Source organism: Anas platyrhynchos, chromosome 1 (assembly GCF_047663525.1).
Source record: "Anas platyrhynchos isolate ZD024472 breed Pekin duck chromosome 1, IASCAAS_PekinDuck_T2T, whole genome shotgun sequence".
NCBI lineage: Eukaryota > Metazoa > Chordata > Aves > Anseriformes > Anatidae > Anas > Anas platyrhynchos.
Window position 1 is genome coordinate 23,810,860 of NC_092587.1, and position 27,498 is coordinate 23,838,357.

The following is a 27,498-nucleotide window of genomic DNA, read 5'->3' on the forward strand; positions in this document are numbered from 1 at the left end:
TGAAATGCAGTTTTTTTTCATTCCTAGAATCCAGAAGTGCTAGCAAGGACAAATGTGCTGTGCAATTAAATTAGAAACTCAAGGAGAATTATCAACATAAAAAATTAATAAACATGAAGTCTGCATTCAACAAGGACGTACATTTGACATGTGGAAAGACCATATAGACAGTGTTAGCCAGAAGGATCTCTTCTCAGTCTTAAAGTGATCATTGATCACTTTTATAGCTGTTTGAATTCCTGGACCACAAGCGATGGAGAAGAACAGAGATAATTACATCATTGTCCCTGAATTGCTGTATTATTTATAAAGCATAATAGGCAGTGTTGATAATTTATGGGCAATGTAAAAAAGTTCTAATGACTTTCACCTCACTGGAATTTTGCAAGACATCTAACAATTGCTAAGATTTGGGGAGTTTTAAAGTACAAGGGATTTTAAAACTAGGGGTGAATCTGCCTTGACACAGTTCAATAAAAGTGAACTAGCAAATATGCAAGTAGTTTGATAGCCAGGCATTTTAATGGTTGCTTGCTGACCTAAGAAATCAATTGCTTCTAATGAGACCAGAAGTAGTCATTACTTCTGTCACCTTTAAAACAATCAAAAAAATACTGTGTTTTTGTTGTTGCTGTTCAGATGAGGACAGCTTCTCTGCTGATTAAATGGACAAAGTTTTTCACAGTTTCTTAGGCACAAATGGGGCTGAAAAGGAAAGCAGCTTTTCTGAAGTAGGCAGGGAAACGGGACTTTCTTTTCAAATCTTCCTTGAATTAGAAACATCTGAAGTGTAAAAATTCCAGTAGATTAACACTGACAAACTGAAAGGTTTATAAGACACAGAGCAGTTGAAGTTAGACTGTATTTGGCTCTTCTGAATGATTACCGAGTAGTTCAGAGGAGCTGAAAAACCGTGGAATTTGCCAAGCCGAGAATGTCCCCACTGAGGAAATTTCTCAGGGGACAGCTGGTAGAGGTGGCGTTTTTTTCCCATCTCTTCCCCCCACATCTCCCTATGCACAATGACTGCACCTGCCTGAAAGAAGCGAGCTTAGATCTCACTTCTTGTGGATAGGTAGTGGGGGAAAAATACTGCAGCTGATAGTGGTGCTCTCTATCATGACAGAGATGAGTTTCAAGGGTTGCAGCCTCCTTGGTCACAGCACTGTGATTAAACTTCCAAGACTTCATCGGTTTGCTTGTCTAATTTAACAATCTCAGTAACCTTCTATAAATACTTATTTGGATGACTGCTTTAAAGAGACACCTCCTCGTGCATTAACATTTAGAATTATATTTAGACATTGCTCTCAAATTCAACTACTAGCATTGAAATTATGGTTGGAGTGAGTTTCTGTCCAAGCAGAAACAGAGCAAAAATTTCCATTCCTACTGTATCTTGCTGAAAGTAGAAAAATAAGGCAAAATTAAAACTTTTATGTCTCCAAAGATTTGAGACAATGTGGTGCTTTTTGTTTGTTTGTTTGTTTTGTTTTGTTTTAGGTTTTCTGTGTAGCATTTAATACTACAATAGCTGTGTTATGTAATGCTTCCTGAAGTCTGAAGGATGAACTATTTGCTTTCTTCTCCTCAGATCGTTATAATGGAAGTGCAAGGTTTAAAGTCAGTTGCCCCCAATCGGATTGTCTACTGCACCATGGAAGTGGAGGGAGGTGAGAAGCTTCAGACGGACCAGGCAGAAGCTTCCAGGCCACAGTAAGCTGCTCTGCTGTAGCTGTGTACAACATCCCTTCCCTTCATATTGTGGGAGAACCTACCTGAACAGCTATACAATTTTTACAGTTTAAGTTAGCACTATGTTACATTAGGTGTTTTTTTCTGAGTTGTTACCTTAAATTCTTTCTAAAAAATTAAATTATAGATAATATTTATAGTGAAGTAAGTATGAAGCGTGAGCACAGTCCAAAAAAATACCACTGAATGTATGTGTGAGGAAGGGAGTTGGATGGAGCCTGCAGCATTGTATCCTCTGAAAACACAAACCTTTTGAAAGACGTTAGCCTGAGGTGATTTTATGTATTCTAGGTTAATGTGCAGGTGGCCTTGTGGAGTGTAACTTGTACAATTGGTGGAAAATCAATACTCAGTAATCAATCTTGACAAAGCTTACTCACCTGCTGAGCCTATTTCATTTCAAATTATAGGATCCACTTCTTCCAATTAATTTTTGAGGGAGGCAGTCAGCAAACTGACTTGGAGGGGAAAACATCATGCCATCTGTAGTTGAACCAGTCAGTGTGGCATAGGGGAAGAAAATTAGGTGTGTTTTTTTGTTGATTTGTTTGACCTACGCGCTGACTTCAGACACTTTTCTCTCTGTTAAAATGTCATTTGGAATCTTTCGTAGATAACTTTCCAGACAGTGTGTTGGGGTTTTACTGGCACCATAGTGTGCCTTGTGAAAAACAATTTAGAAATTGCAGTTGTTACAGTATCTGAGAAAGCAGCTTAAACTGAATTGGGATGATAGCTTCTATTCCATTCAGACCACAAATACGGATTTGTGATAGGCAAAATTATAAGCACAGCATTTATGTGCGTCTTCTAGGTCTGTGGAGAAAAGAAGTAGAAGGAGATATTATTTGGTAGACTTTCTCCTAGCTGTAGGGTTGCAGCAAATTTCCCAGACAAGTCAACCAGAAGCCTGCTATAGTAACATATTCAGATGAGCTTTGCAGAACACCAAGGAGGTGGAACAAGATGTAAAATACAGTTGACACACTCCCTGGCTTCTCCAGCTCAGTCATACCATTTCCATGTGGTACGTGTGGAACTTCTAAAAGAAATGGCAATGTAAAAGACATACGGATATATGGGTTGAAGCAAGGTCATGAGTGTGTATGCAGCATCCCTTGCTCATTTGTTGACCTGTTGGGGCATTCTCTGGTGGCTCGGGGTCCCATGTGAGCTGCATGGATTTGTCATGCAGAGTGCATCTCCAAACTATGCTTCTCTTCAAACTCAGAGTTGCTCTTGTGCTCTTCCCTACAATGAGTACATATAACATTTGCCTACTGTCACAGTCAAGATTACCTTTTCTTCTGAAAGTGTCCGTCTTTTTTTCCTCACCCTTGAACTTGTCAGCTTTTGTTTTAAAGGCTTCATTAACCTCTGGTGTCATTGGTGTGGGTCTTCAGACTGCCCTAAATCAGCTAGAATACAAAGATCCTTGAGTCTCAGGCAAAGTCATTCTATTTCCAGAAAACAGTTTTGTAGATGTTAAGAATTTTGTTTTTCTCAAGCTATTTCCAGATACAGTGGACAAACTATGTCAGGGATGGTTCATGATCAGTTCATGGTTGACTTATTACATATTAGGGCTGCAGGTAAAGGTGAAGGTTGTAAAGCCAATCAGAAAGTCTATTTCATGCATAAGATACCTCCCCTAAAAGTTAACAACTAAGTCAAAGTAGAAACTTTATCAAAAGGAAGTTCCAGAATAGATGGAATCAATATGAGATCAACTGGAGGGTTTGTAGGAAAAGTGGTAAGGTTGGGACCTGCTCTGAGCTTGTAAACTGTTTTAGAGGATTTCAGGCTCAATATGTAAGAGTTGAATATGTATGAGTATTTGAATACAGAAGAATACAGAATTTATTTGCACTTGAATACAGGAGACAGGTCATAGGCTATTCCATAAGTGCTGTAGTATGAATAAGTTTCATATAGATTTTTATGGAAAAAAAATGTGTCTTTAGGAAGTGGAGAATTGTGAGATACCCTGAACTGTTCACTGGAAGAGCAGGAATGGGAGTTACTCGTGCTATTGACCTGTTACCCTACAAAATAGTTTGACTCGAAAGGCCACAGCTGATAGAACTCTTAGAATAGCATAAGAACCAGATAGATTTTGAGTCATACTGTTTTTCATTGCAGGCAAGCATAATTATGAGACTCTGGCATACAGTATGCTTATGAGCATACAGGGAGATGTAGTTTTTGAGCATATATTGAGATGTAGTTTGAGGCAATACAAGAAGATATTAAATTAGGCAAGCATGAAATTAGCAAATTATGGGCAAACAGTAAAGAAGATGGAGGAAGCTGCCTATGGAATTGGAGGTCCTTTATTCCACAGTTTCATTTTTTAGTTACAGCCAAACAAGGTTTACTTGACAGCAGCCATATTGCTATTTTTGTTGGTGGCAAAGGGAACTAAGAGTCTTGGCAGAGATTAATCACAAAATTGCTCAGGTGAGAGAGAGCCTGGAAAATATTGTTATAGGTAGGGAGGGGTCCCAAGTTTCAGAAGGTGCCTTTTTCCTCTAACACAGACCATTTCCAGTCTTTCTAAAATCTTTCTTCCCTTTATGTCCAACATATCCCTCATTTTAAGCAGTTACCTACCTCCACTTTCCCGCCTGCTTCTTCCAGCACTCATCACGGTTCTCTGGTAGGGATGTGCTGGGGGGGTGGGAAGAGACGGATGAAGGGCTGGATGTTCTCCTGCAAGTAGGAGGGATGGGAAGAGGTGGAAACTGAAGCAATTTTCTGCTCCTGTTGGTGTTAGTAACGTCATTGCTTCCGCCTTCTTTTCCCCTTAGTCCTCTGGAGGCAATGGGGAAAGTTGCCTAAGTATAGTCCAGTGACCAGCTGGGCCAGAAGAGCCAATCTGTCTCGATTCTGATGCAGAAATATGAAGCTGTCTGCTGCCCTAGGGTACTGCCTATCTTGCCTGCTGCTGGAGCTGGCTCCTTACTGGGATAATTTTCAGTACTGTCATTCTGATATAAAGCAAAATAATCAGCGAGGCTGGAGGAGAAAACACAAAACTCAGTGTAAAAAGAAACTGAGAATTGAGAAGAGCTGTAGTTCATCTTGGCTCTTCAGATCAAAAGCAGTAACACATTTGCACTGACAGATCCCAGATAAAGGAGAACATAACTTCAGATTTTACATAGTATGTGCAGCCAGAAAAGGGTAGCAAAGCTCTTGTACTAAGAGTAGAATGAAACGGTGATGGAAGATGAATTTTTCACCAGCCTGGTGAGACTGCTGGCAAGAGCTACAAGTCATTTGCTTGTCACAGGCATTTTCTGTAGTTGCTTTATAGTTTTGAACTGGTAGATACATTTGTGAAGAGAAGCAGTGTAAAGAAGTATTTATGCCTGTATGTTTTTTTTTTATTTTCTTTTTTTTTTCTCTCTCTCTTTTTTTTTTTTTCATTTGTAAAACATCAGTGTACAAACAGCAATGCTACTAGTCAGAAGTTTTGACAGGGAAAAGGAGAAAACTGAGTGCTCAGACAAGTGCTTCAAAATGGAGTACAAACCAATGTGACCTCAGAGTGGAGATTAATAGAAGCATGATTCAAGTAGAGACTGAATTGAAGATTTATCTGCTATTCCAAAATGCTGAATATTTCACTCAATGATTTTTATAGTATGTATTTAAGTATTCTTCTAAATCCTTGAATGCTTCCATGAGAGTAATAAGGAAATTAGAAAAAATGTTTGCTCTTCAAGGCGAAAGACTTAGTCTGAGTCCCAGAGAAAAGAGCACGGTTTTATCCTAAAACTTTATCAGTTTATCAGTAAGAAATATTTTCTGGTTTCTTATTGCTTTTAATTCCTGCCTGCTTTCTGTCTCTTTGAAAAATAAATTGTGAGTTTGTATTAAAGTGCTTCATACAATTATTTTCTTCTTTAACAAGCTAAATGAAGCTGATTATATATATGTTACTGGTCATTCTAAAATGCAAGTGCTATAAAACAATATAGTTAGACTGAGCTTAAGTCTTGGACAATTTTACAAACCAGTTACACAGCTTCACATGCAAACTGTATAAAAAATTTATTACTGCCTGTGAAATACTTCTTCATTCCTCCCAACTGTTTCCTGCCTTTTAGCCCTGCTGAAAATCCTTCCAACATAGACTGTGACCTTTTCTGCCAGAGATCAGTAGCAGAGCCTTTAGAGGACCCCCCTCAGCTGTAGGATGCTTTGCATAACTTTGTTGCTGTGGCGCCACAGGGGACATCTTGCAAAACCCAGTGCTAATTTCATTTTTCAAATGTTACTGATGTGGCTTAGTTTTTAGTCATGTGGAGTCTGGTGTCCACATGTTTTCTTATCATTGATTTTATTCATTCTGAATATTAAATAATGTGGTGTCTTGAAAGTGTTGTCTTTTGGATGTGTACGGTCATGCCTAAAGATAAAAGCTGGGAACATGCTATGTTTTATCACTGCAGGTGATATTCTGCTGTCAGATATTTATGAAATACAAAAAGATAATATCTTACATGTTGAGAAATTTTGATGCAATCAGCTTATTCTTCATGTAAACAAGACAAATGAGATGACCATATTTTGCTGCCAGTAATTGCATAACCTTGTAAAAATGTCTATTGTATTAGAAGGGAAGAATGTGAAGAATGCATGATTAAATATCTGACCAAAGGAGGCAGGGAACCACAGTCAAGATGGCACAAATAAAATAAATGCTGCTCACTTTATTTTTATGCAATATTTACCATCATTAATTCCATAAATTATTTGAAGTATGGCAGTACTTACAGACACATAATCAAAGATTATTTGGCAAAGATTACATAGAAGTGTTTAAAAACAAGCAAACTACAACAGCAACAAAAAAAGGAAAAAAATGGTCTTAACTTCTAAAATGTAGAACTTCCTAGAATGACAATGAAAAAAAAAAAGTTTGATAATATGGCTTGAGATGAAGTTTCTGAGGAGCAAAGAGTAGAAATCATTTATAATCTGTGACAATCATGTTTGAAGCATCAGCTAGTTTTGTTTCTTTATCATAGCCCCTTCAACTTTCTAATTTTTATTATTGATTAAGAGAAACAAAGACATGACTATGTTGGTAACTAACTTTTGGTTGCATGACATAGATATACAGTATTTAAGGAAAAGGGAAGGTACACGTTTTTTCATCTGCTGTTTGTCTGTGCCTAATGCAACTGCATAAATATGATTAAATTTCATCAGTAATACTTTAATTATACTGTTATTGGTACTGTTCAGCAATCATTCCATATATTATTTATAGATGTAGTAATACATGGTCTTGCTTTTGCACTGGAGGAATAATATAATGAAACAGTTGTTTCTGTGAATGAAACAGCCTCATATTGTTTTGGGTCTGGAGTATAAAACTAGAGACTAAATATAGGAAGAGTAAATGGAGAGAAACACAAGTATTCACTAATCAGAGAGGCAGTAATCATAATGCTCTTCTAACGGTGTTTTGTTTGTTTGTTTGTTTTTAATGAGTATCTTTGCACATGGAATTTTTACAGAGGGATAATGAGATTGTGGTTTCATAGCTCCTGATCTAACTATGCTTACCTTGTTGTTCATATGCTTTGTGTTATACCTTCTGAGGATAAATTGTCTTTAGGATTTAGCTGCTTAAACTGTCTTTTACTTGATGTATTTCAACTGTACTTTTGACTATTACCTCTGGAAGTTGTTCATTTGTTTGCTTGGTGTTTTGTTTTGTTTTGTTTTTTAGTTACAGCTAAGTGCAGTAAAATCCAAAGCTCATTTTGCAGAGGATAACAAAATGGAATTATTCAGTATAATTTGGCATCCAAGCTTTTCCTCTTTAAAACATAAATGCATCTTACACATCATTTGCAAAAATGAATCTGTGTATGAAAGGCTCTGTGTGTTAATAGTAAGATTATTTCAAAGGCTAAATCATGAGACACATAATTTCTAATTATGTTGACGTGAACAATGTAGAAAACTTGGCTAAGTTGAGCGTGATCTTTTAGTAAATATGAAATTTTAGGGAAGCCAAAAGGTTAAAGATCATGACAGGAAACAAGGTGTATCTGCTTTCATAAGCCATGGCTGAATGAGTTGCATACTGATTCTTATAATTTGCTCAAAGATTCATCCTTGTATCTTTAAAGGATAAATTCCATCATGGATTTCATCTTGTCATATGTCAGTAAGTCTTTCTTCTTTGGATTGTCATGATTGGAGCAATTCACAAAATAGGATGGAAGAAATTACCTTATAAAAAATTGGGTGCTATGATTAAATACCATCTATAACTGTCCAGTATCCAACAGTGAAGAGGAAAAACAAAATTGCCAATAGGAAATTATATGATGTTTTCTTGGTTCTGCAAGGGAAAAAATGGGAGAGAAAAATGCACATTTATCCCAGCCTGTGTTCTGGATTAATGATGGAAGAGTTTCACAAAAGGAATATGGATTCAGCTGAAAATTTACATGACAATTTTATCCAGTTATTCTTGATACCTGATCAATTGCTTGCTCCTTTTAAGAAAGGAAATAATACCTAATCAGCTCAAGTATAAAAAGCGGTATGATATCTGTAAGAAAAAGAGAAGGGGTTTCTAAAAAATTTCTGTACTATGTTCTACCATTGATTATTATTTTACATTGTCTAATCAATTTTCTCCTCACTTGTTACAGAGAAATAGGAATTTTCTACAGGCTTTTAGTCTTAAAAGATATTTTAAACTCGGCTGGATAATAACTTGAGCAACATGATCTAATTGGCCTTGTGCTGAGCGAAGCTTGAACTAGATGACCTCCAGAGGTTCCTTCCAGCCTAAATGTTGCTGTGATTCTATGATTAACCCTCAAAATATTTTCTTGTAATCCTGTTTATCTAAGGGACTTGATAAAATCCCTGTTGTTAGAAGGGAATATTCACGGATCTGGCACAACAAGTGTGGTGTGGAATAAATTGGGATGAGAGGAGGAAGAAGGTAATTAAAGATGTTTGTAATCTCTACTCCATTTGGATAGCTAGCAATAAACATAATCCTTCTGCCACCAGGCCACATCCTTTAATTTTCTTCTCAGTCTTTTGATTGTTCTGGCTAAATCCTGGTTGTTGTTCTGCTTCTGCGTGCTGAGCATGCTAATAAGAGACTGAAAGCAACCAGTATTTCTGTCCCAGTGTGACATCTGCACCTCTGAAGACTGTGTCTTTGGTGCACTGCTTTGTGCTGCAGCGCTGACCCCAGATAGAAAGCCTGGGATGAGGGTATCATGAATAGGTGCTCCATGTAGAGTGAGGATGCCTTTTTTTTTTTTTTTTTATTTAAATCCCAAACCTTTTCTCACATTCCATTTACATTATGACTTTTAGACAAAAACTGACACTTTTTTTTTTTTTTTTTTTTGGGTTGGGGGGAGGCAAAAATCTAACAAATCCAAGTGCTTGGTAGAATATCAACATCTACTCAAGCATAGCATCATGACTATAATGAGCTTTTTTTTGGGATGACTGTCTCCTTTTAAAATGTGAAAAATGCCTTGCAAACCCAGTATCATTTTAATGTTCTATTTTGTAGTGCATTTTGGGAACCTTGGGGTTTGAAGATGCATGTCCTGCTGTTATCACCTTCACAATAACAATTATGTTTTGGAGAAAGACAGTTTACTCGCTGCTTAATGAACATGATATATCTGTTTCTAGCCTTGTTCCCACCTGATCCACAGCAAATGTGACTAATATTTTACAGACAGGCATAAGCTTTCTCTAGCATTGCACTGAAGCATCCATAGATGCTTTAAACTGGAAGGCATTTAGCTGTGAATACTGTGGTATTGAGCCAAAGACAATTAAGTCCTGCTTAGAAGAAAAATATAATGGATCAGGCTAAGCGTCATACTAACATGGCTTGTTCAGCCTGGAGAAAAGGAGGCTCAGGGGCGACCTTATTGCTCTCTACAGGTACATTAAAGGAGGCTGTAGCGAGGTGGGGGTTGGTCTGTTCTCCCACGTGCCTGGTGACAGGACGAGGGGGAATGGGCTAAAGTTACGCCAGGGGAGTTTTAGGTTGGATGTTAGGAAGAACTTCTTTACCCAAAGGGTTGTTAGGCACTGGAACAGGCTGCCCAGGGAAGTGGTGGAGTCACCATCCCTGGAGGTCTTTAAAAGACGTTTAGATGTTGAACTTAGCGATATGGTTTAGTGAGGACTGTTAGTGTTAGGTCAGAGGTTGGACTCGATGATCTTGAGGTCTCTTCCAACCTAGAAATTCTGTGATTCTGTGAACATAACTACATGGTCTCAGGCTGAGTCAAAGCACAGGCAAAGTCAGCTTACATCTGCCTGCAAGTATCACATGGAGGGATGAAGGTGTGTCAAAAAAAAAAAAAAAAAAGTAGGGGAGGAACAGATTGCTTCAAAATTTTACTGTAAATTCTAGTAATCTCCTGGAATACTCTGGTAGAGTAGATTTGAAGTTTGACATTTGGTCATCTTTCCCTGCCTCATCTCTGGAACATTGAATTATTGGAGCTTCGGGTTTTTCTGGGAAGTCATTGGTGTGAAAACAGTTCCTTTGGATTTTTGTAAACTTTGATATGATCAGAATTTCCCATTTTACATTCTCAAAATACGCCTTTTTCTATTTGTGTTTGAAATGGCATTTCAAAAATTTGCTTTTATTCATTGCAAACTGTCTACTATGGGTATGTTGGAAATAATTTCTAAACATTTGACCAATTGCAGTGTTAGAATTGGAACAGATTGTATGTTTTTCTTCAGTTTTGGTTTGTTGTTTTGGGTGAAGAGAAAGTTAAAGAAAAGGAATTTAAAGAAAGAAGTTTAGAAGTTTGCTTTTTATCCCCATTCAATTTAAGAATACTTTGTATATCTCAAACCTTCAGGACGGAGAACATTTTTTTCACCCCAATTTGAGAAGACTCTTCTTTCCTGTCACTGTGCTAGCATGTGCATGGATTCTCAGAGGTAATGGTGTCAAGAATTCTAATACTTTGAGAATGCAAAGTAGTCCGCTGAGCAGACGTAGAAAGAAAATTTATAGATCTTGAAATTTCTAAGTAACTACTTAGCATGTAAGGTGTGAGTCTACAGGTTAATGTGCCTACTTGAAAGCAGTGCCAGCAGATTGAGAGTAGGAGGACAGCAGAAACAGAGGTAGAACAATGTGGACAGCAGATAAGAACAGAAGGAAGCAAAAAGAGAAGTAAAAAAGGCTTCAGAATAAAAGATATGTGGTGTCACACCAGATGGAATACTGGTGTATTTTCTTATTTGATTCCTAGGTCTTCCTTGATAGATTATGCAGGCTCAGATAGGTCAGTCTATTTTGTGATTTGTTTTCCCACATCTTTATACTATGATGACAATATCTATCTGCTTCATCAAAGTACTGTCAGTGTATCAACATTTGTGCAACATTTTGAAGGTTTAAAGTGTCACACAAATACTAAAGAATATTAAAAAAAATAAGGGTTTGCAACATTTAGCAGCATTGTGATGGATCCATAATTTGCTGTTTCAAGACAAAAGTAAAGTAAATATCCATATAGAAACTTTGAGAACAAACGGGCATGCTTTGCTTTTGTGTCCATCACCAGCCCCTAGCTGGTTTAGAAACTCACTGAGAGACAAGAGCTAATGCCTCTTGTGAATTCATCTCACCAATATGCATCAATCATTCCCAGTACCCAGCAGTGTGTCAGTCTTGTTGCATACCCTTGAAAATCTTCACTCTGACTCGTCTTGGTTGCCTGTGCTGAAAGTGAGATGGAAAAGCAAGACTGAGTAATAATTTATTCATAGTTTGATGTTTGTGATAAAAATAATTGTCGTAATAGCATTCTGTAAATAGTGTTAGAGTGCACTGTTTCCATTTTTCAGTGTAGAAGGCTTAAGTGAGTGCTTTTACTTTGTTGCTTATTATGCATTGAGCTTGTCTCTGGTTTTCTTTTCTGTTATGTATTAGACAATTTTTCACTTTAAAGAAAAAATATGACAATTTTGTCATTTTACTTTTTGCAGGTAAATTTTTAAATTTTTAATGTTTAAAAGAAATTTTAAAAGAAATATGTGATATCAAGTGTTTAGCTTATTAGCTCTGTGATAAATTCTTAGTAATTTTTTAATTCCCTTATTTAAAACAGTTATTATTTTTACCAAAAACAAACAAACAAAAATCCCAGATGATCAGATTGTTCTCTCTCTCTCTCTCTCTCTCTCTCTCTCTCTCTCTATTTTTTTATTTATTTTTTTTTCTGGTACTCTAGTTGTGTAGAGGTGGCTTACAGTATAGCATATTCATAATAAAAAACATATCCTTGCTGTTGCCAAAATAAGGACCTTTCAGCTCTTCAGAGCAGAGTTTCAGAGAGGGGTTGTCAATGTTTTGTGATGGAATCAGCCTAAAAGTCTTTCTGCTGAATCCTTACGAAAAAAAAAAAATCAGTCTTTGTCAAGGACTGTACAAGGTGGTGACTGGACAGTGCATTCAGAAATCGCATTCCAAGCTACTTAGAACAGTGTGTGCAGGTGTTGAACACCCAATTTTTCTATAGGGCAAGCAGTAGAGAGGTGGCTTGTTGGACTGGGTTTCAAACAGCTAGTGTGCTCACCCACAAGTTCCCAAAACAGATATGCAAAAAGTTGAAGAGTGGAGGGATATACCTGAGGAATGTTCTTTGCAAATACAGGGTACACTGGGGCATCTTCATCTTTACGTCAAAGAGTTGTGCAAACCCTTCCTGAACCTCTCTGTCACAGGAGAGCTGCTGTTGCCATCCCTTTCCTAAAAGGATTTTTGCTGTTCCATGGGGGGTGGTGTTCTCCCAGCAGCAGCTCCATTTCTGTCCTGCCTCCATACAGAGTCTGCCTGTTGGTGGTAACAGCACCCACCTTACCTGGACACTAGAAAGTGAATTTTGGAAGTGGTGGCTGCTGCTGGAGGAAGAGTCAGGGAGGAAGTACTTCTGTCTTTCTAAAACCAGAAAGAACCTGTTACTACTCCAAGGAACAGGAGAGGTCCAGCCAATGTGGGTAGGGTGGTAAAGGTTGGACTTGCATACTGGACACACTGAAGTTAGACTGTTTTTCTGGTATAGGCATATATGTAGAAATACCTTAAAACTGGTTTAAAGGGATGTGTGTAGAACCTTGTTTAGGTGAAATCAAAGATAACACTTAAAGGCATATGACTTTCCATCCTGAGACCAAAATGTCTTTTTTTTTTTTCCCCTGTATTTCCCCTTCCTTCTGTCATCCATCTCTCCAGAACAAGTTATTTTTCTCATATCCATATTTTATAGTTTTAGGAGGATTTTAATGGGAACCTCAGGGTTAAACCATTGCAGGAGTAGTGCTCCTTCATGAGCTGACAGCTTTAAGAGCATTTATAGAATGTATCACAGTTTCTCTAGTGGGGATTGTAAAACAATGTAGTTCTCAACAAGATTTTTCAATAAAATTGTGGAATAACAGTAACACAGGGAAGAACAGGCTCAAGACATGTAAAAGATTAGTTACGTACATCTAAGATACTTGGCAAATCCTGTGGATTATTTTGCCTGATCATGAGGGTCATTTGAGCCTGTACTGTAAAAAAGACATTGTGATTTGTTTAGAACCTGCTTAATGCATTGCCTTTCAGCTGCAACTTAATGTGCTGACTGTGATGCTGGAATTTATGCTCCTTCCACTTCCATTAAAATAAATGAGTCATTATCAAGTAAAGAAATAAGAACACATAGATTATTTTTTTCCAAAAAATCACATCATAGGAATTACAGAATGGTAAAAATATACAAACTTCTCCTTGTGGTTTAAAATGTGGACTTGAAATCCCACTGATGTAAAGGAGAATATATACATATATATACAGTGATTAAAACAATCATTGTGTTGCATATAAGGAATATTCATTACTGTATTAAATCCTTGATGCTATATAATAAGGTTCTGTCAGTTGTGCAGTAACATTTCAAAGTCCTTCTTCAAAAACTTCCATGAAAAAGAGACACTGGAATGTTTGTGTAATATTCTAATCTGTGTGAAAGATAAATAAACCTGTTGTTGGGTTATATGAGACAGCTGTTAGCATTAAAGCCATGATTTCTAGTGTAGCATCCTAGTGTCAGTCATTGCCAAATAGATTGGTATTTCTGTGCTGATAAGAGAGAAGGAAATCTGCACAATATTTGTCCAATTTTCAGTGTCGAAGAAGAACAAGCAGCAATTAGTACCAATTAATATTCTCGTTGGGACTCTCATTTTAAAAAAGAGGGATCAGATAAGTATGGATTTAACTCTATTTTTATTTGGCTGAATGGATCCTCCTCATCAAATTAAAGATTTATTGTCAGATCGCTGCGGGGTGACTTGCAGTGCTGGCACAGCTGCCTCTTTGCTCCCTCACATTTTTTCTCTCTCTCTCTGTATATATGCAGTTGCAGCTGGTGCAGCACAGGAATTCCACATTCGCATGAATAACAGAATACCACTAATATTCACAGAATATTTTCTAACAATGGAATATTTGTCAGACCTGAATTTAAGGTGTTGTGATCTAGATTAAAGTATCAGTGCTGTCAGATGTGCCAGGGAGGTGCTGGGGGTTTCCGTTCCATCTTTCTGTTTCCGGACCTTTTGGCTCACCACTTGCACTGTGAGTACAGCTTCTGACCTGAAGATTATGGATACCTATTTTTCTACACCTATAGTATGTTTCCAGACAATACAGAAACAACCAAATTGATATAGATTCTTGAAGCAGTAGAGATGCGGGCATGTTTTGAAGACCTGGATATTGTATTTCCAGCTCCAAGACTGCACAGAGGAAGTGCTGGCAGATCTCCACTGCCCCATGGAGCAGTCTGCTGCTGACAAACTAGCTTCAGTGGGTTGTCTTGCTCATTCCAACTCAGTAGCACATCCCTCTATGGATAGGGAATAAAAGAGCTGCTCAAGAAGACGTCGCAATGAGATTTAATGAAGGATGAAGAAATATTTTGAAGTAGATTTATGCAGTAGGTTTAAACCATGAATCAAACCTGAAAAGGAGGCACCAAGGAGACCGTGCTCTGGTTTTGGTTTCAAATGGGCAAAAGGAGGTGAATTCTTAATTGCTGAGGAAAATCAGTTCCTGGTGGTGCAAAATTCTTTATATTTGATGTTTTGTCAGTAAGAAAATGTTTCAATAAATAGTGCTAAAACAATTTTTCTAGATGTTTGCCTAGAATAATAAATTTTATAACATTCACTCCTGTGTAAGGCTGGAGATTTAAGGTCTCATAAAGAAAAGTTTTGACTAACAGAGACTGTGATTAGAGTGGAAAACCTGAGATAAATTTGCTGCTATTTCCAATATACAGAATGTGCTCTGGAAAGAAGTAGAAAAATAAATTTGCTTAGAGTGGATTCTGTGACACAGTGATAAGTCTTCACTGAAATAAACATCCAGCACCTTGCTGGGTGTGGGATTATCTAGGCTACTTTTGTAGTGAAAGGCAATGAACTTTGATAAAGGGCTCTGGCACTAATTATGTTATCTGCCCCATGTGGCTCTGACACCAGCAATGAAAAGAATGTGATCATCATTAAAGATGATCAATCAAATAATTTAAATGACTACAGAAAAGAGAATAAGTAAGTGAAACAAAAAAATGATGAATACAAAGGAAAATAATGTAGCAAAATCAGACCCTGAAGAGGTAGGATTTTTTTTAGCCTTATAGTTGGTGGTTTTTAGAAGTCTAAAATATTGTCAACAAGCTGCAGCTGACAATGCATTGGGACACGCTGCAGCATTTAGTGCTGAAATTATTGCATCTTTTTTTTTTTTTTTAGCAAGATTTAAAAACAAAACAAAAACAAAGAGCAGACAATAATGGGAATGTTTGTAACTTAATATGAATACCAATGAGATCCATACTGGCACCGTTTGACAAAAGTTTTTTCAGACACTTCCCATGTTGTCACATCTAGCCCCAAAATCATGCACATTAGCAAAAATCATTGGACAGATGGCTTCTCTGAATCTGTGAAAGCGGCTAATTTGCTGTTACCATCACTTACTCATATTTGGTAGCTAAAGTAAATGCTAGTATAAATATAAAAGCATTATATTTTTCTATTGCATTAAGAATAATTAAAAAAATATTAAATATGTACTTCTTGTTAGAAATAACAATTCCAGAAATTAGGTAGATTAATTTGCCTGTACGTCTTATCACTCTTCTACAGTTCAGCACCTGCATAATTGAGCAAGCTTTAAAGAAGTCATCTGCAAAATAATTTGTCTCAAATGAGATCAAAACGGCACATTCAATTTCCGTCTTTTCTGTTTTCACAGAAAGCCAGGCTGGAACATACAAGCTTACCTTCTCCTCTGTATGAAAATTTAAGTCAACTGCAGGATTTATTTTTTTACGGGAAATGTTTTGCTGTTGTTGCAATTGAAAAGTAAAATACGAAGAAAAGCGCTTTTGTTCATCCTGTGCTTAAATTCTGGACATATTGTTGGTTCTTATTGAAAAGGTTTTAAAAGTATTAAATTAAGCAACTGATAAGTTATTCATACAAATTACAATGTCCTTCTCCAGGAAGACATCAGGGTGCAACCCTTACCTTAAAAGAAAAATAGCTATTTACCTGCCTGTACCTTGTGGCTTGGCTTTTAAAGGAAATGTTCCATGACATCAACTCCAGTGAGATGAAGCAGAAATGAGAACAGGAAAATTTAATGTTTCAGTTGTTATCAATAAACATATTTGGTAGAATACAAATGTGTTTTGGAAGAAAAATGTTAAATTTTTGAGAAACCAAGTGGATATGGTTATATCAGCACATAGGATCTATAAATTGAAACCAGAAATTTCAGTAATGGTGATCAAGATTCAGATCATGGTAATTACAGTTTAGATATTAATTCCATGAATGATTAGGAACTAATAACTCCTAACCCATTCTTCACCATAAAACTTAACAGCTCCTTTCGCTGATATATAGTTATGGAATAAATAGCTAAAATATGGAAAAAGTTGAAAGAATTTTACAGTAGAAATTTCAAGTCATTCAGTAAATTCATATTTATTGTCTTGGAAGGCTATGGAAGGCTATATTTAAGGTCTTGGTGTTATGTAATATTGAAGCAATTTACCTGCACAGTTCTTAGTCATGGATAATGATAGGACAGTAGCTTCTCTGTAGTTACTGTTTGCAAATACATGATAGGGTAATTTTAAGATGGTCTGTACACTGAAAATCTGATAGCTCTTTTTAGCCTTTCAGGTATAGAAGCTGGAAGCATGATATTCTATTTTAATGGAACTTGGTTAAAATGAAGTACTTAATAAAGAGTAAAATTAGCATGATGAGATATAAAAGAAAATAATCGGGGGGGGTGGGGGTGGGGGTGTTCAAAGCTGTCGGATCTTGAGTACCAAGATTATTTAATTTCAGAACAGTTATGTGTATTGCAAAATAGGCTAGCTTATGTAGGCAGACATATTTTACTCACTCCATCCCTTATTTGGATCACCATGAGTACCTCATATCTTGCTATATTAATGGCACAAACTTGAGTCTCTTATCCGCATTGTTATTCTTGGAAGAAACAGGCTAAAATGTTACCACTTGTATTTTGTGTGCTTTCTCCCAAGTTCTGAGTTCAAATGTTATGAAAAAGGATACTTCGGCAAAGCTCCAACCAACCAGTGCTTGGGTCCTCGTAATCCACAGGGAATCATAATGGAGATGAGCTATGAGCCTCGTATAAGTTTTCTGTGATATTGGCAGCTGAGATGTATATCACATCCCTACAAGTAAGCCATAAGGCTAAAGGAAACAATTTGGAATTGCCTTTTCCAACGGAACATGATTCCTCACTTGCTTGTTTTTGAGGAATGCTGTTCAAGTCTAGGCAGCAGAAGTCTGTGACCACCTGCTTTATCAGGTAACTCACTTTCAAAGACAGGATCATAAGAAGCTACGAGATTTAGCTGAAGTCCTGATCAGCAAAGAGCATGGAGATTAGTGCATGGAATATTTCCACCACGAACACTAAGCTTTGGGAATTGATCCAGACCATTGCTTTTCAGGCAAGGGCTTCGATTCCCTGTTAAAGACGTAAAAAGGTGTGGGAAAAGGATGTCAGTCAAAGACAGTGATCATATCTCATGTTAAAGATGATGATTCTTGATGATTCTTCTGATTTCTTTACTTCTGTCTGTGAGCTAATAGTAGCACTAAATCTTTGTAGAGAAGCTTGTTTTGTTTTGTTTTTAATAGCAAAGAGTTTGTCCTAATTATTTGAGTGGTCCTATCCATTGCAGTGTGCACAGTTCCAGGCTTCTGGGAGCTCAGAGACAAATACATCCTGGTGCCCCCTCTCCTGAGAGTGCAGCTAACAATGTGTTTAGATCATGTTTGAGATTGCAATGCAGTATTCTTCCTGGGTAGTGGGATCTGGGGGGAGACTGAAGATAAGAGAATTGCATCTTTTATGAAAGTGCTTTCTCCTTGGAAATCTCATTTCTGTATTGTGACAAAACCTAGCCCCTGGGACTGCCTCTGGGAAGAGCAGCAATGCTAGGCATTATCTTGTCCTGCCAGTACAGCATCTATCATCAATCACAAAACAGGTTTTCTCCCTCTGAGGAAGGTAATTTCTTGACAGAGTCCCTGTTTCAATTTTTCAATTAGTGCTTTGGCTGAGGCTAAGGCTACGTCCACCACAGACACAGAGACACAGAGAGAGAGCATCTGTCTAACCCAGGCAAAGCAAAGACAGATTAGAACAGGAGATTTGGTAAACTTTCAGCGAACCTCACGTCTGTAGTTCAGCTACCTGTTCAGCCACACTGCTTCATGCAGAACCACCACTTTCTTAAGACTTTTTGGTTTCTGTTACGTATTACTTTCTAGGTTTTGTCTTGAAATCAGTAATTCATGTTAGTTGAAAGATTCTATTTTTCCTATTAAGATACCTTTTACGGCAGATTGCAACTGTATGTTCATTTTCCAGAATGGAGAGACCATGTAAATTATTCTTGAAAGTAAAATTAAAATATTGCTTTTTGTAAATTATGTCCTTTAAGGTTTTATCTTGTGTGATTTTATAGAGTATACTCTTACAGTCACCTATGTTCTTTATTTCTTCAGTTTCTGGTGATCACAATAACTTAAGCAGTGGAAAAACAAATGAAGAGAAACTGAAACTGTGCTTACTTTTTGCATTTTGTTTGTGCCTACTAGCATAATCAAAATCAGTATGATCAATGCAATGAGTGCCGTGCAGCTCTTTAGGAAAATGGAATACCATCTTGGAGGAAGTAGCAATCTAATTAGTATACCTTTCTTTTTTTTTGGTACCCTGGCACACATGGAGGGGAAAGCACTGGCAGACCAACTGAGATTAAAGGTTTCCAGTTAGAAAACTTAGAAGTTTGTCTACCTAATTTAGTTTCTCCAAAAACAGGAAGTCTTGTGGCAGCAATTATTTCCCAGTTACAGTCACTCTGATGGCTATGAAACAATTTTTCCAGGTTTTGCACTTGTGTTTACATTTTTCCCCTACATTCTTGTACTAAATAGTAACATCTCATGAAACTTAAGGCTTTTCAAATCTTACTTTTTGCATATCCATTCATCTAAAGTTAAGCATATATGTGGCATGTTTTTTTTTTTTTATTTAGAATCAAGACCTGATGCTTTGGTGAATGAGTGATTTGTATACACAATATACTGTACATAATATATTTAGTAGAAAAACTTTTTTCTTGCTTGCTTGCTTGATTCTATTTTCCCCTGTCATGATATAATTTCAGTTCTTTGGGTGAGTTTTGCCATTAACAATTTTATGACTGATTTTTGATTACAATTGTCACACAGTAAACCCTGTCACACAGTAAAACCCTGATTTGTCTTATCACAAAGGAAAGTCAATTCCATGTAAGTATTTAATCTTGGATGTTTAAGAATGTATGTTTTCTCTGTCTCTCCTGCCCCCTTCTCCAGAAGTTTGGAAATTATGTTCTAGGAGTGCATTAGTATATGTTCTGTTCAAAAGATTACAGTCCTTACAGTCATTCTAAAGTCATTCTTCTGCCCCATTTAAATTCTGTTATTTTATTTATTGCAGATGGGGAACTCAAGGAGATTTTACCACTACTCACCCTCGGCCTGTTGTCAAAGTAAAACTCTTTACAGAAAGCACTGGGGTTCTGGCGCTTGAAGATAAAGAACTAGGAAGAGTGAGTATTATGTGTAGAAATGAGAAATATGTGAGAAAATTATGTGTAAGAATGTGAACATTGACAGAGTATGCCATAAATGGTGTAAGGGATTTGGTACACCACTTGCTGTGCTGCAGCTATACCACACGGTGTTTTTTCCTTTAAGGATGACTACTCTCAGTGTTCAAAACCTGGTATTGTATTGCCTTTCAGGAATTTGTACTGTAGATCTGTTGTGTTTTTCTTTGCCTTGTTTCAAACCTTAAAAAAAAAAATCCTCAGTGACGTTCCACTGTAGATGTAAGGGGAGGAATGATGGAGATAATATTGGACTAAAATAGGAGTTCTCACTCTTGTACTGTTTTAGCTTCCCTTTTCCCATTTGTCCTCTCTTGACAGGATCATTTATCCTTTTTAGACCAAAATCAGATGTTAGAGAACAATGTATCATATAAAGAGGAGGATTTGGTGAAAGAGGTAGATAGGATCCACAAATATTGCCCCCATCTCCTTTTGAAAATTTCCCCTCTGACATATCACACATGGAGGGAGGATAGCTCACTTTTTAACACTCGATTTTGTATTCAGGGTCATGGCTGTTTCTCATTCAAGTGAGGAGGGCTTGTTAGGAAGATCAGGGCTTTTCCCCACTTGGTGTCCTCCTATCACAGGCAGCTGCTTAAGAATCGCTTCTCCCACACATTCTTTCACATTCCTGCACCCTTTGTAAGGTCAGAACTGTATCCTCGGTATTACCTTTTCTTGCCTCCTCTCATGTCTTTCTGAGATGTCTGCAAGGTCACTTGGTGAAGGACCTTGCAGCTGAGCAGATTAGGATCAGTGGTATTTGGACTGAGAGCAATGAAAAGAGGTGTGGAGAGGATGCTGAAAGTATCACACAGTGCTGTTAAACACTGAGAAGTTCCTTCTCTGTCCCTGCTTGCTCAGTCCTATCAAAGAAGCAAAAGAAAAGTTAGTGCAAAGGTGCAAGGCAGTGAGGAAGGAAATATATGGCTGTTGTGAACTGTGGCCAGTACAATCATTGCCAAGGAGTCAGAGAAGATGAGAAGCAATTACAAAATAATGGGCTAAGAAGAACCAGGAATATTAACTGGAGCCTTTTGCTCTGCAGTGTTAAATAGTCAAAGTTCAGGTATAGGCCTTGGTCTGCTGTATTAGTTTGCAGCTTATCTGAGTTTCTGGAACAGGAGGTTAAAATGGTTTTAAAAGATTTTTAAGAATTGAAACATTTTGGATGTAAAATACTGAATATAGCCTTCACCTTAACTGTATCCTATGGCCCCAGATGATTTGCATTTTTTTCCTGTCTTTTCTCACTCCTGCCCTTCTTCTGACACAACTGGATTTTTCAGCTGTTCAAACCATTTTAAAGAAGGTATTAGCTCTCCTTTCTTGGTGGGGGTTGGTAAAGGGAGAAAGAATTAAAAAAATAGGTAATTGAGAGAGGCTAAAGCTGAGCTTACCACTCTGGTTTTGGAGTCTGATCCAGCTTTCCTGGACACAAAGCAAGACATATAAATGGTGAGTGAGAAAAAAGTAATCTTCTGTTCCTGTTGCTGATTCTTACTCTGCTGTTGTTTGTGGGTTTTTATTAGCACAATGTTTGCCTGCTTTTAGCAGATGCTCTGAGGTTTGGCAGTTTGTACCAGAATTAGGCAATTAAAATCATTGCCTCTAGGTGCTTTTTTTGTTCCTCATCACAAAGGACAGAGGCCATCACCTTTTATTCACCTGCATTAAAGCAGATTAGATTGGGCACAGCAAACAGAAGTACCTCAGAGATTTCTACATAGGAATTCTACCTTTTATAATCCATTTCTAATATATAGAAAATGTTCAGCCTTCATTCTTGACTCAAAAATACCTTCTGAAGTATTTTATTCACATTTAAACAGGCGTGGAGACAATATTGTGCATGCCAGCACACTGCTGTCCACTGTAGCATAAAGATGCTGTGTGCACTTACACAATCCACAGACATAAGTTGTGAATGGTCTGCTTTCTCCTTCCAGTTATATATATGTTTTTGTTCATATACATCTGCTGCTTTGCCAAGGTACTCCGACTGATTCTGCAAGTTGGTAAGAGACAAACCTCCCTCAGTGACCTTATGTACAGTCCCTATGTGGTCCCTAGCAGTAGAAGAGAACATGAGAGAGGGCACCGTTCGTCATGGTAGACATTAGGACTGTTGGGCCTGTTTGGTTGTCTGTCTGTCCTCTTGCTCCACCCAGGCATTGCTGACAGACACCTTACACCTACTGGTGTTAGTTGCGTCCAACCAAGAGAAGAGGCAATCTGCCAGCTTAGGTTTGTGATTCAACCAGAGTATTTGACAGTGTTGGTGGGTAGCTTCAGGGGAAGATTGGGAGAATGTTTGACAGGTTTTTGACAAAATAATTTTAAGGTAGTTTGTACCCTCATGATATACATCTAAGCTTTCAAGGGTGTATTGTGTTATCAGTCTTCATTTTCAGGTTTGAGAGATTTAAATTCAGGCAGCCTTAGGAAAGATGCCAGATCCCCCTAATTCTGCTAAGAAAGTTTGTTAATTTCATGGCTGGTCAATACACTGCAGGGACTTGCTGGAGTACAGCTAGGTTAGTTATGCTCAGAAAAAGCCTGAAGATAACTTTCACTGGTATTTTTTCTGTAATTAAAAATTCATCTCAAACTTGCCATTTCTGAGGTAGGTTTGCTGTGGACATAAGTTCTCATCTGTCATGCACTTTCTTCAAAACATGTGTCTTGACCCAATACTGCTTTTCTGGATTAATGAAGTTTGCATTTCCCACGCCCCGAGGTTATTGTTGAAGGTTTTCTTCTGTTTAATCTGTAATTAGAAATAGAAGCTACATGATTTGAATTTTGAGCTTTCATCAGGTAAAAAAAGTTTGTTCTGGCACCAAGGGACCGGCTTTTTATGCAGGTAGATCTTAGGTGTGAAATGTGGAGCCAGCGATGTATTTTCACAGAGCTGCAGAGAAGTTTTTCCTGTGCTCTGCTACAGGTTACAACAGCCTCTCACACTCATTAACTCCAGATGTAGGCCCCGATCTCAGTGTGACAGCTCCTCTGTTTGAGGAGGCACTGCTGATTTCCAGAGGTACCTAGTTGGTGTTGGAGTGGGAGGGAAGTAGGCTTATGCTTTTAGTGAAGTGGGGAGCCCATGCTTACAGCTTCATCCTCAGAAAGAGTACAAAATATAGATATCTAGAATATAAAAACTAGTGGCTGCTCAGCATCTGCTGCAGAAATCACCAGATGAGCACAAAGTGATGGGAATTTTTTACCTATATTTCACATCTTTGCCTTTCAAGGCATTTAAGATGTCCTTAACCAACAGGAGGTAGTACTTACTATGGCACTTGTCTGACATTACTCTCTTCCTCTAAAAAAATAAAATAAATCCATTTGTGAATGCCGAGAGCAGATTTTGCTTGTTAGGGGATATTTTTCTTGCTCCCTGCTGACCGCTTTCAGTATCTTTAAATAAAAAGGAAAAGTTTAACCTTTATTCTCTGTTCTACAGAAACTGGAGGACAGCTGGATAAGCTCAGTTTTCTGTTGAAACAAACAAATGGAGAAACATGCTGAACAGGAGAGGAAGGGGTGTTATTTGGATTTGAGTTTGACAGAACAGGAGCTTCTGGAGTCACGGTCTGTGTCTGTGACTGTACAGACCTCAGCATCCAGCGTGCCAATGAATTTAACTTCTAGAAACTGAAGCAGGTTGTGTCTTTGAGGTGAAGTTTGTTCTAATTGTGAAATGTTCAAAACTTTAATCAAGTATCTTTGAAATGCGTGTTCTAGTTTTTAGGTGACACTGATCTGACTGCTTCAGTAGTTATGTATACGTATACAAAAGGCAGAATTGATAGAAATGTTTGCATTTGTATGTGCAACAGCTGAGGAAATGTGAAGAAGCAGAGTTTGGAGTAAATACTTCTGAAAAGTCAGCCTGGTGGTTTTTGAAACTCAGGGATCTGACACCACTTTTCCTTGTTCTGTACTTTGTGTATGAAGATGTTCAAACCTAGTAATTCAAAGTGACAGCCATTGTGCTTGCTTAGCACACATGTGAATACAATGTGAGAACAGCAGGTGGTGTTTGATTACCGGTACTTTCTGAATATAAGAGTATTTCAATCTTCTTGCTCTGACTATTCAATTAAAAGCGAACTATTGTCTCCCAACCTGCTTGTCACAGTCAGCTGCAGCCAGCAATAATTAGCTTTGCAGTTATGGAGCTGTTTTTTGTTTTGTTTTGTTTTGTTGATACTGTTCTTGATTTGATTTAAAGACATTACGAAACAGCTTGCTGGTTAGGTACCTGTACTTGCACAACTGCCTAGCCTCTGAACGCTGACTGCACTGGGCTTGTTGTTTATCTTCTGTGCTGTTTCTGAAGGCCCTCTGAGCAGCGACAGTTTCATATTGTGAATACATTAATTTAAAGCCTGCCATCATGGGTAATACATTTCTCCATCACATTTAGAAATGACTTGAGGTTTTGCAGGTCTTTATTTCAGTTTGGAAAATGATATCAGATTGCTTCCTCCACCCCCTTTTTCTCTTGTTCCCCAAGAAGTCTGCCTGTCAGCACCGCATTATGTCTGGCTCCATGTCGTTGTTCCCATGTGAACAGTGTTTTTCTCAGTAGCTCCTTTGCAAGTGCCTTTCCTCAGAAATTCTCAGGCTGCTTTTCATTCAGGCATGCTCTCTCTTAGGTTTGGGGAAAGGGCTGCTTGGGAAGATCTGTTCAGGTAAGTATTCAGATGGTAGCAATCAATATCCATTGAATGTATAAATTGCAAAGTCTTTTTTCACTATGCACCTGTTCAGTTTTTCACTTTGATTTTTGTTTCTCTTTAGCCACCTGTTACCCGAAGCATTGTCTGAATGCTTCAGCTATAATACAATCATAGCTGAAAAGCGAGAGATCTCTCAATGGATGAGATCATGGAGCTGGCATAAAATCCCCATATGCTCCCTTGCTGATCAAGATCTTATTAACCCTTAATTTTCAAGGGGAGTCACTTTTAAGAGAGCCATCTACTTTTTCCACTTCTGCCTCCAGTCTTGTCTCTCTCTCTCTCCTCGAGCTGGTGGTGCTTCACTGTCTTGGTGGCAGCAACTCATGATTTAATACTCAGAAGCATAAAGGACTTGAGTGCAGTGCTGTGTTTTGTAGCCTGCTGGCAGGACATTGAAGGGAACTTTACTTCTTTTCATATTGACAGCAACTTCTGTCTTGCTGACATCACCCTGTATGTGGGCAAGGGACATAGATGGGAATAGCTCCAAGCTATCAAGTTGTGAGGGAAGATGGCTTGAGAAGGGTTAGTAAACTCTATCAAAAGCAAAAGTTCTATTAAAAGCAGGGGAGTGTCCCCTAAATAGGGATATGGCCACAACTGCACAAACAACGTAATGTTAAAGGGTCTCTAAACTACTTGTAGTCATGTTTCCTGCTCCAGACCAGCTTTATTAATTTTTGGTCCACAACACTATTTGCAGATCAGTCAATCAGACAGTGTTTAACTGTCTGATTTCCTATGAACTTTTTCCATAGAACTTTCCTATGATCTTTCCTATGATCTTTGCTCAGACAATGACTGGCAGCACAAATTTGTATGTGCCAAATAATCATGGGTGATTATTTCATAACATAAAATTTGCCTGTCCTCCTCTCTGCTCACACTGGCATCATTTATCTTTTCAAATCACTGCATTTTAAAACACAAAAGGAAAAACCTTCCTTAGAATGAATTATTAGTCCTGTTATGTGACGGAAGCTTCAATATAGTTGGGGGAGCATATCAACTTATGTGCAGGGAACTTAGTGTTTTACATTGTTTTAAATAAGCACAAATTGCTGCAGAAGTGACTTGGGTCACCATGGATACATGGGTATTGGAGAAGTTGGTTTCTCCAGTTCATCCAGGGGCTTTTTGCATAAGGCTGTGTGTATTACTTATTCTGAACAGAGCTGGCAGTCCTGCTTATGATTAAGGGCATGTGCCATAAGATTCAGTTTTCAATTGCTTGTAACTTAGCCAGACTTTAACTGTTCAGGCTGAAGTTTTTCATCCTAGGTATGGAATAAAATAAAATGTGCTTTTGGTCAATGACAAAAAGCAATCATTTGTAGTGCTTTTTGTACTCTGGAAGAGCAAATGAGGCATGGGGAATTGTTTTGTCCCTTAAAATCTTCTGTCTTTCCCAATGGGGACTATATAGTTTAAAGGAAGAAGGGCGAGAAGCTGTTCAGGGCGCATCGTGGGCCTGGGTGCCTGGAGCAGCACAGGCTCCCCAGAGCAGGTCCTTGAAGCCAGGGAGCAGGGCAGGATGGGGACAAGGTGGGCATTGGCAACCTCCCTGGGGACAGGACTGAGCTGAGGGTTTTATCTGTTTTTTGAGGATGTCACAGGCTGTGTTATGAAGTGGCTGTTACTGGGCTGCACTTTTGTTTTATTTAAGGCCAACTGGTATGACGTGCACTGAAGGTGAGAGGGGAATTTTCTTGGTTGTTTTTTTGTAATAGCATGTCAACTGTCATCTGCCTGTCATCCAGGGCATTATGGAGGAACTACAACTCTTCTTTACTTTCATCTTTTTGCTCGTGACAGGGATCCAAAACTCAGTGTAGTCTGCTCAGACTTACTCCAGTTATCAAGGTCTGATGCCCAAGGCCTGAGATCTCAAAATGTGTCTTAGACTACCCCAGCTTGTTAAATCTTTCTTAGTTTGAATACTTAGGTCAGAAGAGCAGGTAATTCCAGCACTTGGGTTCAACTCCTGGAGGGGAAGGGCAGGATGGAAAAGGGGAGCAGCTGAGATGCAAGGACACAAATTGGCTGAAACTGAACTGAACTGTGTGTGTGTGGCATGAGGGAAAAGGAGAGATTATCCTGACTCTTGATTTTTCTCAAGTGTGTTTCCAGCTTGTTGCTCAGCTGGCCTCTTAGTTTTCTTGGTCCCCTTTGAAGGCTGTATTATCTTTTGACAGCATGACAGCTGCGACCAGGGATGGTTAGCTTGAGAGCTTTATCTTAACCGTAAGAATACTGATGTTTTCTGCGTAGCGCTTTTGACTCTGGACCTTCTGCTTGTTTATCTGCTCTGAGAAAGAAAGATTGTCACAAGTTCAGTTTGTTTCAGCTTTCAGGGTATTTTGCACAGCTCACCCCTTCTTTCAAAGCTTTTTTTTAAAGGAGGATATGATCAATGTGCCAAAGATAGGGGAGAGTTAAGAGCTGTTCAGCTGGATTGACTCTGGCTCAGGTGCACTTCAAATAACTTCTTGTATTGTGATCCTGCTGAGGAGTTAAATACACATCTGAATTACAATAAATGATGATTAGTTAACTCCTGGAGTAATATTAGCTGAATATATTTCAACCTGTGATACTTCAGGTCCAGGTGAGAAACTCTGCATCAGCCATTTACAACAGAGAAACAGTGTTTTGAAAACCTT

General features: G+C 38.1%; 1 protein-coding gene across 11 annotated transcripts in view; it reads left to right on the plus strand.

Moving 5' to 3' along the window:
• The window catches only part of CADPS2 (calcium dependent secretion activator 2), a 312,136-nt gene that overhangs the window by 130,173 nt on the left and 154,465 nt on the right, over positions 1-27,498 (plus strand). For all 11 annotated transcript variants that reach the window (XR_011806831.1, XM_072033275.1, XM_072033270.1 and 8 more), the window contains 2 exons: positions 1,595-1,716; positions 19,904-20,015. Coding sequence is in view for 10 of the 11 variants with exons in the window: in XM_072033275.1 (XP_071889376.1) it covers positions 1,595-1,716; positions 19,904-20,015 (234 nt within the window). In the remaining variant the exon portion in view is untranslated. The remainder of the gene's footprint in view (positions 1-1,594; positions 1,717-19,903; positions 20,016-27,498) is intronic.